Genomic DNA, 16,776 nt, shown 5'->3' on the forward strand with positions numbered 1-16,776 from the left:
TGAAATGGTAAGAATTGGGATAAGATTCAGGAGCTAATCTGCAGCTGGTGCTGATGAGCAGGGAGCTAAATTCCTGACTACTCGATAATTGAAATCTTTATAAGTTAGTTGCCGTTGATACTAGTCTAAAAAACGTTGGCGACTTTAGCGACGCGAATGGGTCGTTCGTGCGTATTCCCATTCATTTAAACCGCTTTAGACTGTTCTTTCATTGCTGTGAAAGCTCGATTCAAAGATATTTTTTTCTTTACTTTTTATTCTTCTTTCTTTACGGTCCCGTGGGGCGAGAAATTACGAATAGGCTTGTGACAACGTGGCGCACACGTGGATCGTCCGGTGATTTTTCATATTGAAACGAAACGCGCGTCAGTGAACAGACCAGCCGAAATTTAAATTTCTGTTGGCTGACTGACGCGCGCGTGTACGTTGCTTCTGTCCGATTTAATGTGTAACCGAGCTTTCACTGCTTTCGGGATTGCTAAGCTTACAGTGGTACTAATATCGTTGCTTTTTGTGCGCTGCTCAGGCGAGGTTTTAAACAAACGAATAATGGGAAACGCGTGACGGTGGCTTGTACTACATCGGAAACGAAAATGCTTATTATAGTGTTACACAGTGGTACAATTATACTGTTAAGAGCACTGCAATATTGCACGGTATATTATTTGAATTTTATGTGAAATAAAAAATCTGAAGTGTGATGGAATTTACGTAAAATTCGAGGAGGTTTAAGTCGTCGTTTCGCCCATTTCGAATTTGTTTAAATTGGCAAATTATATTGATCGGTAAAACAGAATCAAGTGCTTAAACATCTGGTTTTCTAACAGTAAAAATGTTAAGGACTTCGGAAGCAATAATTTGTTCAAAATTGGGAGAAATATTTTGGTTAAAAGACAGTGGCAATATTTTTGACACACTCAGTGAGAGATCAATGCGAGAGAATATCCCTTTAACCAGTTCGTCGAACGTGGAGAAGTTAATTAGTAATTAAACGTATCGAACGTGGTTTGAATAACACGTAATCGAATTTGAACGAAAATAATTGCATCGTGTTTGATTTCAATCAAATCTCTGTCTGCTCTTCGAGTCGCTATATCTACGTACATATATAAATGCATCGTGTGCTCGTTTTATTCATTTGAACTTTCCCGTGTTTCGATGCTTCCATGCGTTCACACATACGCTCTTTTAATCTATGACTAGAAACATAGAGCAAAAAGCACGATAAACTGAAAAAATTGAACCGACGGGGTTGAAAAATCAAAAGATCACTTCAGAGCCTTTCAGTACTTTTTACACGAACACTCTTTCATCAGAGATTTCTATAATTCTGTACAATTCTTAGTGTCCTTATTTCCATTAAAATTTAAAGATTATTACAATTAAAACCCTTTAAAAAAGTTATAGATTCTTTTGTGTAACACTTTCATTAAAAAAATCAAAATTCCAACAGTCTCACAACGAATTCAACTCTGCAGAAAATACAGATTGCAATTTACAATACTACCAACCCTCAAAATTAAACACACCTGAACTCGCAGAAACCGATTTGTGGAATCATAAACCACCCCTCCGATGTTTCATCTGTACCAAACACATTCCCATCAAACTGACAGCGATTCTTCCTTTATCTCTAAATGCCTCGCTGAATTACCTCGATTAAGCGTACCTCTCGAAATAAATCCCCTCGCAGGTTCGAGCAGGTCAGCCCGTTTAAAGGGACAATTTTCTCCTGGCAAGCATTTTCATCTCCAACCTAGTTCCAAAGTCCATTTTTATTTCGCGGCGTCGTAATACGCTTTGGCGCAACGTTAATCCAGCGAATGAACTCTGTTCTTTAGATCGTCCCTTGTAGTTGATAATTTTTTTAATGACCACCCCCGCCAACGGAATATTAGAGGCGTATTGGAAAAATTATGCCTGCAGCGGCGGGGTTATTCGATTACGATCGTCCGTAGGAACTTGCCGGCTGTAGTTTGATTTGCTGGCTGATGAAATTCCGCGGAATTAGGCGGGGCACTCAGGTCCCTCCATTAACGGATTGTCCCCTAATTAAACGTCCTGCCTTCTCGATCGTCCGTAACGAGCATGTTGCTGCCTTTACCTGCGGACTTCCGGTCGCGAATCGACGACGGAATAGGCATTAAGGGGACACATCGCTGTTGTTGTTCGCGACAAAGCTGTTTAGTTCTGTACTCGTGCTTTGTGTGGTATTATAGCACAATCAGTTGATAGTGGTACGCAAACGATATTTCTTGACAACATGTACCATTTGGTATTGAAGATAGGTCAAAGGATCAGTAGAGATCAATTTAAGCGCAAGGATGGTGGTTTAGTTACACTTCTAGAGCTTTTCTTAACTGTCAAGTAGCTAATATGAATAAATTTAATTAATTTCGGGAATATTGAATTAGAGTACCTACTCCAAGAACAGTTTCTTTTTTGTATTTTGGTACTTTCATTCTAGTTTTTTTCTCTACTGTGTAGTTTAATGGCGTTTTAACAGGATGTTATTGAGAATAGTTAGGAAGAGTATAGGAATTATTCACTTGTGAAATTCGAAATACTTTTCCTGCGAGTAACTTCTGGTACATTTCCCTAGCCAGCTCTAGCTATTATATTTTCTAGAATGTTATCGAGGTCGAAGGAAATAGTAAGCATTGCCCCCGTCCCTTTGAATTGCATTTTAAGATCGAATACATCCGGGAATCGCACAATTCAAATTGAATAATCTTCCAATCTCCTTTAAGTATCGAGTAATCGATGACCCAGTTCACGTCGGTATTGTATATTTCGTTGGTCGCGAAAGGTACTGTAATTTGCCAGTTAGATTAACGTACTTGTGCATTTCAAATATAAACAGTGTATGTATTTTGCGCCACTGTTCATTCGCATTACGCCCTGTTACGCTGTTAAAGTATAAATTATAAAAGTGTCCCAAACAACTGTCCGATTTATCATTAAAACAATGTGTGCTCTACCATTAAATTTTCGCGACGCTGCCAAACGAACCCTATCAAAATGGATGCGTCGATTACGCCCGGCATGGCGCGTTCATCCTTCATCGATGCTGCATTTTTTACCAGGGGAGCGAAGAAAACGAGGAATTTATAGTTTCCGGCGGCATATTTGTCGCCAGGGAGCTAATACTTCCCGAAAGTTTCCCCGATCCTTCGAGTAGAAGGAATTACCTTCGCTGGTATATAAGCGCCTTTGACGAGCGTTCTGCAAATACTGCAGGGCCGAAGTTCCCGAGCGAGGACGATAACTTTCTGGCATTTGCATTTAAAACATACACAGAAAGAATGATCGGTATCGGCCCCGGAAAGTTTGCAATTGAAGTTCGACCCTGGGAACCGGGTATTTTCAGGCGGACCCCGATTGTCGAGAAACTTCTATGTGGTTAATTCGAAATCGATCGTGTCTACGAACTAAATAGTTCCTTTACTAATGGCCAGATTATTAGAATTCTGCCATTACCTACACTATTCTCGTACGAATTTTTGTTACATTCGTAACTTTAATGTACTTACACCATTCTCAGAAAATATTTGAACTAAAAGATTGTATTAGGTATAGTACAGATTTTTATATATTTCGTAGGTTTCTCATTAAGGAGTCTCCCTACCTTGACGGACGAAAAATGATGCGAACTTTGGGAATTTTTTAAAATAAAACCATTAAATATATTTACTTCCAGCTTTATTTGTCAATCTTTAGAAAATATTTTTAAAAAATGGTATGCAAAACTAATATGCATAAATCATATGCACGTGGTTAGCATAAAATCAGCTGTTGTAGTTGTCTGAAAATTTAAAATCTGTGGAATCCATATGAGTGTGGCTATCGTCTGAATTATTTCGATTAAATGAGAAATACTGAAAAATAAAAAAAATATCAGCGTTTAAAGCAGACGTCGATTTCTGCAAAAAATTCGCTGTTTTTTCACAACACTCTTAAAAAAAATCGGTCGTAGGGAGACCCCTTAAGAACTTTAAATCACTTCATAAATTCCAATGAAATGGAAGATAATCAATCGCGACATCCGTGATCGGGTTCTTCGATCGAATAATACTCAGTGCGACGAAGGTCTGATCCCTCGAAACACAGGGGTCCCACGTTTCCCTCAATCTTCGAAGAGCTGCCACAAGGAGGAGACAAACGAGCAATTTCGGTGGGATTAATTAAGAAGACGCCCCTGGTCCGCCTGTTCCGCGGCGTGAAATGGAACGGAAGCGACACGTCGAACAAAAGGGATGGAAATAATCGAGGCTGCTGCATCCAACAAGCCCGATAAATCCAATATGCACGCCCCAGGCTGTTTATATTTGTTTGTTCTCGGCGAGCTGCGGGACATGTTGCTCCAATCTTGTTCCACCGTAACCAAGCTGATGTTCGCGACTTGTTCCGTGACCAGCAGCCACGTATTGTTTGCGAGCGAAAGATCGATATGGAATCTAAAAGCCCGCAACAAGATTCATCTGCGAACAGAAGAATCGTCGCACGACGCGTGGCTCCGAAAACCAATATGGCGCTGTTCCACGATGCACAGTGGCAACATTGGATCGCGTAAGATTGGATTATTGTTAAAATGTTTTGCAAGTCGTAGCTTCTAAATCTGTATTTTGCAAAGAGGTGCTCTTTGGAAAGTTACACTAACTGGGCGCTGAACTATTCCTAGTAGACCCACGGAACACACTTGTCTATTTACTAACTCTAAGTTCTATAGTTTACTTCAAGAATTTGTGGTTCAACCATCCTAGGCGGTGCTACTCGTGGTGTGGTATACGCGCCGAGCGGATCGATGAGCGGATCGATGCGCAATTCTTACGTATGCATAAAGTCAACATAAAGTATTATTTAAGCTTCGAGCCGGGTGAGTGATTCAGTAAAACCCCTACACCATTAAACATTAAACGCGGCGAAGCTGCTGCTTGGGAAAGTGAAACGTTTTATTGTATGTTTGAATGAAATTATGGAGTAAATTAAGAGCTCAGAGTTTAGGTAATTAAGTTGTTAGTTGGGTGGCTTGATGCTGAAGATGGTAATTGAACTGAGTTTCAGCAGTGAAATGGATGTGCAAATTATATTGTTTGAGGTAAAATGTGTACTGATATTTTCACGGACGGATTGCAGTCGTTTGGAAATGAAATCAAATGCTTGGACACAATGGCGTTTAAGTGGAGAATAAAGGGAGGCTATTTCGGAGCATCTAAACTGAATTATCTGGGAGATTTATGATGTTTCAGGTGGTTACGAGTATTTTATGTCGGTGATAAAGAACAGAGTAATTAGCGAGTCTTTCGTGGCCAGGACATTGCGTTAATTAATGTCGGCGAGACTGTAAGCACAGAGGAAGGGGGAGGATAGAATAAGAGTATCGGATACCAAGTTTCTTTTACTCAATATCAATTTTCTTATTCCTGTCGTCTTAATAATTTAAGAAGATAGTAATATAATGATTAACTACAGTTTAATATTTCTCACTTTTAGTAGTAATATTATATGAAAGTCAAAATTGTTTGTTTAAAATAAGAATGAAATTAACGAACGCTGGGTTGTTCGTTAGATTCATTTGACAAAATAATCGAGAGTAATCTTTAATTCAACCCTAATGTAGTTCGTTAATTTTTCTCTTTTCTGAAGGTGTGTACCTAATTTTATTTAACAGGATTATATCTTAAAAATTCGTTGATTTTTCAAAAAGATTCTATTACCAGATTAAAATGTGCAGTGTTGTTTATGTTGCAGGATGCAAACCGACCCAAGTGGAGGACCTGGCCTCGCTGTTGTAGCGGGAGATGTGCTTGCTCTGCGAGGAACAGGACTTGCCGCTGCAGAAACATGGGCTCTCCTATGCCAGGCTGCCCAGGCCCTCCAAGACCTCTTTTTGTCGAGTAAGAATTTATGTTCTAGCAATATACAATTCAGCCTAATTAGTAATCCTTAGCGCACAGTAAACAAAATTATCCCATTAAAGATGAAAATAAAAACCGTTTATATCTTTATTCTCGAAATACAGATAATTAACTACACAACGATGGGGATTGCAAAATTATCTATCAAAACAGTAGGTTCTTACATTTCCCTTTACGTATTGAACTTTGAGCTCGCGAGCTCATATCTGAAACATAAACATGAATTTTAGTAGTTTTTCTATATACATGTATTTTTTATCATTTGCACAATATATTCTATTAGTTATTATATTTTTATTATGTCTATGTTTTTGTTTATTTCAATTTGGGTGAATATGTTCATAAAAAAATATTGAAACAAAGAAAAAAAAATATTCCGGTACCGGGAATCGAACCCGAGCCTCCTGGGTGAAAGCCAGGTATCCTAGCCACTAGACCATACCGGATTGCGTTGGAGTACGCTTCAATTTATTCGATGATACCGGGTTGATACTACGTTACTTAATTGTCAGATTAAATCGTTCAAAAATATTACTAAATTTATTAAATAACCTACGCATTATACCTAAAATATTAGTATATCAGGAATTATCAAGCGCTTGATCAAATTAATGAGCACATCGTTCACCTCTAAGCAATACAGTTTTGGCGCGATATTTAAAACCCTTCACCTAGTACAGTACCTAGCTTTGGGATGAATTGCATTGGTCCTTACCCCCCTGGGAGCCTAGGCGCTGGTTTCGGCTAATAGCCTTATTTCCGTGGGTTAAAATTGGTGTTACAAGGGTGCCAGGTTTACAGGCAGGGACTGGTGGGCCGAGTGTCTGCCAGATGAGGCATACAAATCGTTGGAAACCCTTACGGGTCCTTGAGTTCTATGAGGAGACTTTCTCCCAATAAAATTCTTCTTTTTCCATCTCGTTAACGCGCCTACTAAGGAAATACGATCGCGGCAAACTAGAATCGAGATAATAAAGTAAAATTATACACAAGCTTAATACAAAAATTACCAACATTACCGATTAAGAAAGTTACCACTCACCGCGGCATCCACGGAATGCAAAGCAAGCGTCTGCAACGTCACAAATTACAATGCAACCGCTGGCGATGAATCAGTAGCATTTGCATGCATCTCGGCCAGTAAACAGGCACTTCCTGTGTTTCCACGTTTCGCGTTTACAAAGTGCGAAGGCTATCATTACGATCGGATAAATATCTATTAGGCTTCTGTTCTCTCGAGGATAGTGACTGGGAATCGAGTAAAGTAGAGGGGCAGCGGGATGGAACGAGTTGAAAGTGGTAGCGAGGATATCGCAGGGGCTGCCACCCTTGAGTGGATCGATAATAAATCTGAGGACCGAGAGTATTCGGAACGATGTTAAGTCGTCTGATCGCGGGCGATTACGGTTCGCCCCAGCGGATCAGGAAGTCAAACGTCGGCCAGTCGACGTTAAATATTCAATAATCACAGGGCGTGGAGAAACGTGACCGTCAAGGTACCGTTGAATCTGCAACCGTTGCCTCCCGATGGCATTCTGCGCGTAGACGTGTCTACTTTCGAATTCTACTTTCTTAGCTGGAGGTCAGAGTGTTCGTATCCAGCGCATTGTGGTTTATGGCACCCTGACAGCGAACTGGCGTCAAAGACCGAAGCACATTGCAGTTGAGTTGGGGTTGCGAGACACGTTAGTTGAATTTAGCTTCCAGGCTGTAATAGAATGTTGATAATATCTGAAGATTATTTGTTCCCCATTTGCAAGTGTTACTGCAGTTCAGGAAGGTGTAAAATGTGACGGACCGTTGGGATAATCGAGGCTCACTATTACTGAATTCAGATTTATGATCAGAGTAATTTTATACTGTGCAGTTGTAGCTAACGGTACTCGCAAGCATTCTTATTCTAAAAATACTGTTTCAAAATTTTTACACCTGCCAGGGTCGTCGTATATTTAGAATCAAGGAAGCTTAAGCGGAGCTTAAAATAACGCATCGCTCTATTCAAAGAACAGTTCCCCGAGGTACATCCAAATTACTAAGTACACATGAACAGCTCGTTATTAGCTGAAACTTTAACTATCTCCTTAATTAGATGCATAAAATTCATTTGCAACTCGTCGTCCCTTTTGAGATATATATCTCTCACCAGACTTAATCAAAAAAAAAAAATTGAAAGCCACTTTGAGTCAGCTTGCTTTTAACCTATCTCCTGCTACCTAAATGCATAATATTATAAACAAAAACCGACACCATTACCTTTTCTTTTCTTACGTTTCTTTACTTTTGTTTACCCGTAGTCGATATAAGGCCCATCTGGACCACCATTCAAAGCCACATGACTCATCACTTCTCATTCACTGATCCTGCGTACGCTAATCAAGCAGATTTTGCTCCGGCATATTTCTCGGGCACCAACGATGATACAACGTGGCCTAAGCGGCGACGCGCGAGATTACGCGCATTTTAGTCGCACACGCTTCCCTGGCGCGGTTCTTGACTCGCGAGCACGGCTTAACAGGCGTGTCCACAATGTTGGCAATTCGACGCCCCCTTCCCGGGGCCTTTGAAATTGCCAGGAGGTATCCTGCATGCGACTACGATGCCGTCGTTCGCATAGCATGACTCACGAGCGTCCTACGAGAAGAGCTACCTGCTGGATGCAGGGTCCTCGAGGCTCGAATGCCAAGGATTCGTCCCTGCATTCGGCTGGAGAGCGCGCGAAGTTGACGTCCGAGGAATTATAGCGGTCCGGACGTGTCCTAACGTTCACTCCAGATTCCAGTTTCGATTGTCCTGCGGGTATTTGCGAGGACATTTTGACTGGAATCCTTGGATGACGGGCCATCGCTGAGGAACGATGTTTCTCGGTGATGTTCGTGTAATTTCTGTTTCGATTGTCAGCTGCGAGGGTGAAACAGTTGTTACGTGGTTTGGGGCGAGATTAGTATCGCTGTGATAAGAAAGCACGAGAGAATTATGTGCTCATTTGATTGGATATTAAAGTGGCTGAAGACTTTAGAGAATAGACTGCAGAAGAGTATATTTTTAATATACTCGTGGAATGTTTGAATTTATTAGCAATGTGTCTCTAATAGCGGTGCCCATTACTTACACCTGAACTGATGAAATAGTGGACTAGCGGTAGGTATTTATTTATTCTGAAACGTCAGTTTCGTTATAGTCAGTGAAACAGAGTTTAAAATTTTGTTTCCATTTTGCGATATAATTTTATTCCCTCCACTTCTGGTATACAATTTAAAATCACACCAAATAGCAAACTAATAGCGCCTACTTCAGCACCAGAAAGAGGTCACTAACCTTGTACCAGAGTTGAGCTATTAAGGATTTAATTCACGGAACGTAATTCCATTCAAACTCTGCCACTTTCAATTGCTCTTTCAGTGAATCATTTTCGAGGTACCTACGTCTCCAAGAATCTACAAGCTGAATGCATCCGACTTAAAGTCCTCTGTTGAATACTTTAAAATACACTTTTACTCGGAGGCGTGTGGCGCGAGTAGTGTCTGTCGCTCGTCGCAGGCGCGATGCTCCATCGAATGAAACTCTCTTCCCCGTCCCACGCGGAATTCCTCGAATTAGATGCACTCAGAAATTCCCCTCGAGACTCCTTTGGGCGCGAGCTTAGCATAGAGCGATATGTAAGTACGACTTTAATAAAGTCTCCGGGCACAATACGGTCGGCGAGGCGTTACCACGTGTCTTAGGGAATGCCTCCGTTCGTTTCACCATTCATTGGGGCGAGAATCCGCGCCAAGCCTGCTAAATAATCAACCAAGTGCACTGTTACTCTGAACGCTGCATCCCACCCACGTTCGGTTGTTGTTATCGCCGCTGAATGGGTTCGTGGCTCGAAGCAGAAGATTAAAAATATTTGGACACCTCCGAGTGCCTCCTTATTCGCGTAAACTACTACTAGAATTTGGCACTAACAAGTTTAAGGGGGAAACCACTGTAAAACATGGAAAATATCGATTTTCCACATTTTCTAAAAGCCGTATGTTTCAAGAATGTTCTCTCCAAATTTTATGAAGAAATTCGTAACATTGACGGAGATATAGTATTTTCCGTGAAGCGGTGTCAAAGCGCGCGACTGAAGCGAGCGGAACTTTGAACGCGTTTTTCTCAGAATGACATTTTTCAACCGCGTTGACAGTATACAGAGAAAACTATACGTCCAATTTACGCTAGCAAGAGCTTTTATTGTGCGAAAAACCCGCCTCTATTACGTGACGATCCCTCTATATTTTTTATCAATAACTTGACCCCCAAAAATGATTTTTTTCCAGTGGTCCGCACTCGATAGCCCCCTGATTTTGCTCCAAGTTACCCACAAATACCCAAACTATCTTCAAAATCTTGTAAAGATATCAACCACCCCCATCTAAATCCAATAGAAAAGTCCCCAGTTACGGTATTGAAAGCACCACACCGTTACAACGCCATCAAACAAATCCTCCCCTTTGCAGCTCGTATCTCCAGCAAGTGTATCACCGCGACAGCCCTCTTGTGCTCGTGGCGACTATAAAATCAGAGTTACACGTGTATATACCTGCCTATGTACCGCGCGAAGCGAGACCGTTCTCTTCCTCTCTTCTCCGCGACACCCACCCGCCGTTCCCCTTGTGTGTGTACGCTAGTCATTCCAGAGGCGTGGACACACAATTGCAGAAACGTCGAAAACCCGGCAATACCTGGGTCTGTGCACACACGCGACAGGCACGCGAAGTTTGCGCTCTCCAGGCTGCAAAATACGTGTCTGACAGTGTCTGATGCCCATTACACGGCGCTCTGTAAACAGCCATGAGGATCGCGGCAGCGCGCGAGCGAGGTCAAGCTGCTCGATGGGGATGAAAAGGGAGCAAGCCCGGTAATCCCAACATATGAGCTTCCATCGTAGTTACCCGAGCTTCTCGTTGTCTGCTTCTGAAGGAACGCGCGTTCGCTCGACTCGTCACGCTCTTCACCTCGTGGCCTGCCAAAATATTCAATAAAAAATTTCATACTTTTAAATGTACAGCAAAGTGTACAAAGTGGCTGAGTCCCCAGATATTCCACGTACTGCGAGTTAAAGCCTTTTCACGTCAAACACTTTTATATCTGACGACTGTTTTTTTACATAGGTATTCATACTGCGCCTTTTCAACCAACATTTTTTATACGAATGCACGTATTTAAAATACCAGTCCTGAATCACAGAAGTGTCCTATGAAAAGGTCCCACATGTACCACTTTCTTGACACTTCAGTGCCATCAGTGTCAGTGATAAAACTTAGGTACCGTTTCTCTGTTTTGGAATGGAGCGGTTCACACTTGTCCGCGTCAGTTACTAACACTGGCACAAAGGGACCACTGTCGTCTGTGGATCCGCCTTAATGCAAATATGCTCGCGTGTGTGTTCTTCAGAATGTCGCTCTGCAAATGTTGCTTGTGCAAAAGTAATTGATTGCGATAGCAGTTCAGGGTTAATTGAATGGTGGGTGGATTGACGTGCATGACTGTTTATTTTGTTGAATTTCGTAATCATCGAAAGATGGGGATTAAAGGCGTATGCCAGACACGTGGACACGTTATTCGATGCTGGATGGAGAGCAATTTCAACGTGGTAATCCCAGTAAATGAGGTTGCCTCACACCCCGCCATATTCGTGTTTGCTTTTCTCTTTGTATCTCTGAAAATGTACATACGTGCCGTTTCCCAGCTTCCCCCTTTCCTGCTCCCTGTTCGTACACATTTTACTGCCACTATCATGAATCTAGAATACGTAATAAATTCGAATTTCGTCCTCGACTTTCGTCGATATTTTTTCGCCCGACTGTTTTTCTGTTGGGAATGGTGCCGCGAATACCTCGCTCAGAGACGAAGATGTATTCCGACGGCTTACCAGAGTTGCCGCGCGATATATCAATTTTTCTCGCGCGCCGCGGCTGCATGAAATATCGGCCGTGCTAAGTGAATAAAAAGCTTGCCGCGCAGCTTCGCGTTATCTCGATAGAATATTTTGTGCACGCGAGGCGTCGAAACTGGCGGGAATACAAAACTTAACGAGCAAAAGGAAATAATGGACGGTTATTAAACTGACAAAAGTGTTGGAGCCGGTTAAAACGTATCCTTCAAAAACACTTACGGGCGCAAACTACTTCGGCAGTTTAGAGATTAACGTTGAACCGTCGTGTTTGAAATTTTATTGTTTTGCGATTGAAAATAATGATTAAATACAGAAGAACGAAATTTACTTGCGGTGACAATTTTAATCGTTCAAATTGAAAGTAAAAGTAATATAATAAATACATTTCAAAATTGATCCATAAACGTAGATTTCCGACGTTTTATTCGTCATAATAGAAAGCAACAATTTGAGCGAAGATAGGATGTAGAAAAATGAGAAGAATTGCAAAGTAAGTGCACAGTGAAATTCCAGAAGAAATCGAGGGACAATTTTTGCTACTTCAGCATTGAAGAAATTCCTTCGATAAAATGTCTCTTCTACCATTGAAGAATATGAATCGAGCACAATTGTACAATAATTCTGAGAACAGAGCCGCGTTCGGACACGGTTATGATCCTCGCCTTGTGCTCGATATCAATGTCACTTTATAATATGCCAATGAGCGACCAGCTACGTGACCAGAAATTCGGATGAAAGAGAAATCAGTTTCGAAAAGAGGCACGTGCCAGGGGTGATTCAACCGTTCCTCTCTGCCCTCCAACATCTATTTCCGCTTTATTGATACCTCATGATTTTTAGAGGCCTGTGTGTTATAGAATTCTTAATGAGTCTGGCAAAGTATTCCTCATTTGTCTGAATTGTGTTCACAGAGACGTATTATCACGGTTCGTCGTATCTTTCACGTTCTGATAAAACAGTTATTATATTAAATCGCAGATTACTTCCTGATCCACTGATAGACTTTTAAATTGACGCAAAAAAGCTAAAGTAGGTACACGTACGCATCTCCTCTGTCAACAAACTTTATATACATTTATTTCGGCGTTAAAAATCAAGGTTTTTTCTAAGTGCAATTAGGAATAACGCCTTTGCGACTTGGTGCACGATGCCTCAATAATGGCTGCTCGAATTCGCAACATTGCTCACAGATTCGCCCATGCGAGATACTTCGCGTTCCCCGTTAGGGCTTTGCTCTCGATCTCTCTTCATCCATCGGGCTATATAACCAACATAGGATCCCTGTGCGTCTGTTCGTTCTATCCCCGACCATTAATTACCTCGAGATGCGCTCGCCTCGAACCCTAGACTGAAGTTGCCCACTCAAAATCGCCTTTCGCATTGACGAACCTGCCAACTTCCTGCGGGCTCTTCGCTATCACTCGTGGAAAGTGTAGCGTGGCACTTTTCTGCGGTACCTAACCACACGATGGCAATTATTTTTTGAATCCCAGCTTGGAAATTTCTTCGTCGAAAAATTTCTGGGTCGATCGTCTTTTATCAATCCACTTTTTGTGAAATTTAAGTTTTTATATGCAATAAATAGGACAGATATCCCAATTACTTATTTAGTTTATTTAATAAAAACGCAACGTGTATAATAATAATCCTAATTTAGTAATACATTTTTCTGTACATTATTTTTTATATTTTCACGATTTTATTGCATAAAATAAATAAAGTGAATAGTAACAGGGACACTGGCAGTAAATAAGCCATCTACCCTAGTTCTTCACTGTTTTTCTATTCCATAAATTTGTTAGAAGTAATATTTTTGTTCATTGTATGTCCCTGAATCTTATCTACCATTGCATACTTAAACCTATATTTTTCAAAAACACTAAAAGTGGATATGCAATATTTCCTCTCGAATAATCTATTCTCCAATGACTATCATAGTAGGTAATACTAAATATCCCATAATCAGAACAAGCAGCTTCAAACATACTCGCGACAAGAAATGATAAAAAATCAAGACGCCAATAAAATCCATCTAATAACACAAACTACCCCCCCGAACTCGACTTAATGCCGCCACGAGAAACACGAAGACATCCTGAATATTTTCGGCACAAAATTGTCACGAATACTCACCCCGAAAGCAGCCCGACTGCGAGAGATTCCCTAGTCGCAGGATGTAACCAAGCCACGAGGCTTCTAGCGTTTCGCACTCGACTTTAATCGTCAAGTTCCACGGAACAATCGCCAGTCCCGCCAAAGCTTTCTTCTGTAGCCGTTGCCACGGGTGGAGTATACGTGCGCGCCAACCCCCTTGGAGGCGAAAGAGGAAGTGAGGTCGCGGTGGATGTGTGTAAAACAGGGCATATTTTACAGCGGTATGCCGCCAGCCAGGTGCCCTCATCTCGTTCACCTCTTTGGGTTCGGGCTTCTGGAGGGTTGAGAGGGCCAAGGGTGAGCGACCCTCTCGCTCTTGAAGCAAGATAGTAGTCCCTAATGGCTTCTCGTCCTTATTTCGTCATTTACCCATCCGCCCTGGCCAGTCCGTGGCTAAATATTTACTCGCCGAGTAAAGTAGCAGTCAATGCCAGGCGTCACTCTGCGAGGGGATTTCTAATTTTCGCGTATTCTCTTTCGTTAGAGGGGCTCGTCTGGCTTTTAGAAGACTACCAGACGGCGTCGATAAAAGGCGAGTGTTAAATCAACGTTGACGTTCATCGAGGATGTTGATACGTTTATACGTCACGGGAGGCGATACCAATTTCGAGTCGTGGGAATTTCTTTGATAAGTGTCGAAGTGTCCCCTTGACTGAAATTGTCGTAGATAGCTTTGGTGGTTGTTGAGGTGGAATCTTTATTAAATAAAAATCAAGTAAGATGCTGCAATACAGCAGGTACTCTGTGGCTTCGTTCTCTACGTGCTATCTTTTTTTTTTTGCATTAAATGCAGTTCCTGAGATAGTTCTAAACTTTCACAGGCAGAACACGAGACTTCCATTATAAAAAAGTTGCCTTGTTCGAATCAGTGGAAGACAGTTTCAGTTGTAAAACCCTTCCAGCGAGAATCCTTGGGATTTAATTTGAATTAGAGGATAAGCAATCTCTTTGAAAGAAGTGCAAAGCTCGTTCATTCATTTGCACCGTCCGTTTTTTGTCGTGCGAGACAATTCTTCTAAATTCAGAGCATGTGAAACGCTTTTAATACATTTTCGAATTCTCTATAAGGAAATTAGAGCAGGCGGCCGTTCTTAAATAAGCGAGGAGCTACGTAAAAAGAGCCAAGGGACGCTTGAAAATTGAAAAAATTTGTTAATTACCAGTGACATACTTTTGGGTGGGTAATGATACTTGGTTTAGTCCTCGAGGAATGTCGAAATGTCGGGGGAAATAGTACATTTAATGAGTCTGAGAGGGGACAAACTGACGGGCAAGTGTTTCCCTCCGAAACGCGGGATTGCGCGAGGAAAATGCCGAACATACTCGAAGTGTATGGTTTTACATGAATGCTTTTCCTCTTGGAGCGAGGCGAGCATTCAATTTCCATAGCTTTTCAGCTTCTGACAAACATCGCGTGGCAAGTGTGCTTTTTTCGTCCGCGGAAGTCACTAGAATCTTTTTTTCACGGAACGAAAAGGTATTCTAAATTGCCGTAGCGTATTCTACGTTCACTTCGTGTTTGTGCGCTTTTATTTATCCATAAAATGGTTCCTTCTATTTATTTTAATCACGCAAGCAGTATTTCAAATTGTGCAATTCGATATTCGACAAGTGTTCAGATAGCTTTTTTTTGTACGTGATTTCTTAGAACCTTGACATTGTTCCATAATTTATATACATACGTTGTCTCCGCTTGTAAACCTTCGCGACCAGTGTAGCGGAAAGTTATGCAAATTGAAGGCACCCGGGGAATTCCACTTATTTTCACGTTTACCCTTATAAAATGAAATCCCAGCCACTTGAAAAACGTAACCTACACTTTCACTTATTGAAACTCGTACTCAGTACGGGTATTTTCACTCGTCATCTCTGGCGAACCCAAATTTCCCATGTTTCCTTCGCTGATAACATACTTCACGGAAAAATCAATAAACCTTTCCTTCGAAAAGAAATTTGTAAGCGTTTATTGGACAGGTACATACCAGCTTGGCATTCGGCAGCAACTAACTACAATTGGGCGTTCAGTAGCGACCGACGCCGTCAAATGTAAATAATCGAAGCTCAGCAAAAACGCACGATGCCGCGACGCAATGCCTTCGGAGGTTGCTGGTGCCTCGACCGGGGATATCGAGCGGCGTACATTTCTTATATGTTTTATCGCTAAATTAAAATTCCTTCTTAATTTGCTTCAGTTGTCTAATATGTCTTCAATATTTCTAGTAGATTTTAATAAAAAAAACTTCATCACTGCGCTAATATCATTCCAGTTTTCTACCCCTCCTGCAAGAATTAATTAATCTATAAAATACATATCTTCCTGATCTAAAATTACGACATACGTAGGCGATTTAACACAAAAGAACAGAAGAAAGTTTCGGTCGTTTAAGATCAACTTTGACTACTTGGCATGCAAATTATTAAATCGATCAAGGTTGATATCGGTACTAAACGTGTTGAGTTTATCGCGATTAAGCACGAGGTATGCAAGCCATAGGAAAATGTCGATGGTTAAAGAGTACAGAGGTGAGTGAGTTGCGTGCATTTTCCTCCGCATTATCAAGTATAAACTGTCGAAAGAGAGATTACAAAGTTTCGCTCGATTATGCTAATGATATCCTGGGCTGGCTCGTCGCCGAGCGACCTGAGAGTAAGCACCGTCGCCATCGGCGAATTTTTCTTCCGCTTCATCGCCGCCGAAACGGGACGTGTCAGTATCAGAAATTCTTTAATAGCATTCATGCAGTCAATGGAATTTATATTTCTCGGGATAAATCGTCTGTT

The 16,776-nt window shown here is 41.4% G+C and overlaps 1 protein-coding gene and 1 non-coding gene across 7 annotated transcripts in view; one reads left to right on the forward strand and one right to left on the reverse strand.

The window, feature by feature from the left end:
* LOC143371323 (uncharacterized) overlaps window positions 1-16,776 on the forward strand; it is a 238,357-nt gene that overhangs the window by 35,957 nt on the left and 185,624 nt on the right. For all 6 annotated transcript variants that reach the window (XM_076816343.1, XM_076816341.1, XM_076816342.1 and 3 more), the window contains one exon: window positions 5,752-5,897. In XM_076816343.1, the coding sequence (XP_076672458.1) occupies window positions 5,752-5,897 (146 nt within the window). The remainder of the gene's footprint in view (window positions 1-5,751; window positions 5,898-16,776) is intronic.
* Trnae-uuc (transfer RNA glutamic acid (anticodon UUC)) lies at window positions 6,293-6,364 on the reverse strand. The gene has a single exon. It is a non-coding gene; the product is annotated as a tRNA-Glu (tRNA).

Source organism: Andrena cerasifolii, chromosome 7, assembly GCF_050908995.1.
Source record: "Andrena cerasifolii isolate SP2316 chromosome 7, iyAndCera1_principal, whole genome shotgun sequence".
Taxonomy (NCBI): domain Eukaryota; kingdom Metazoa; phylum Arthropoda; class Insecta; order Hymenoptera; family Andrenidae; genus Andrena; species Andrena cerasifolii.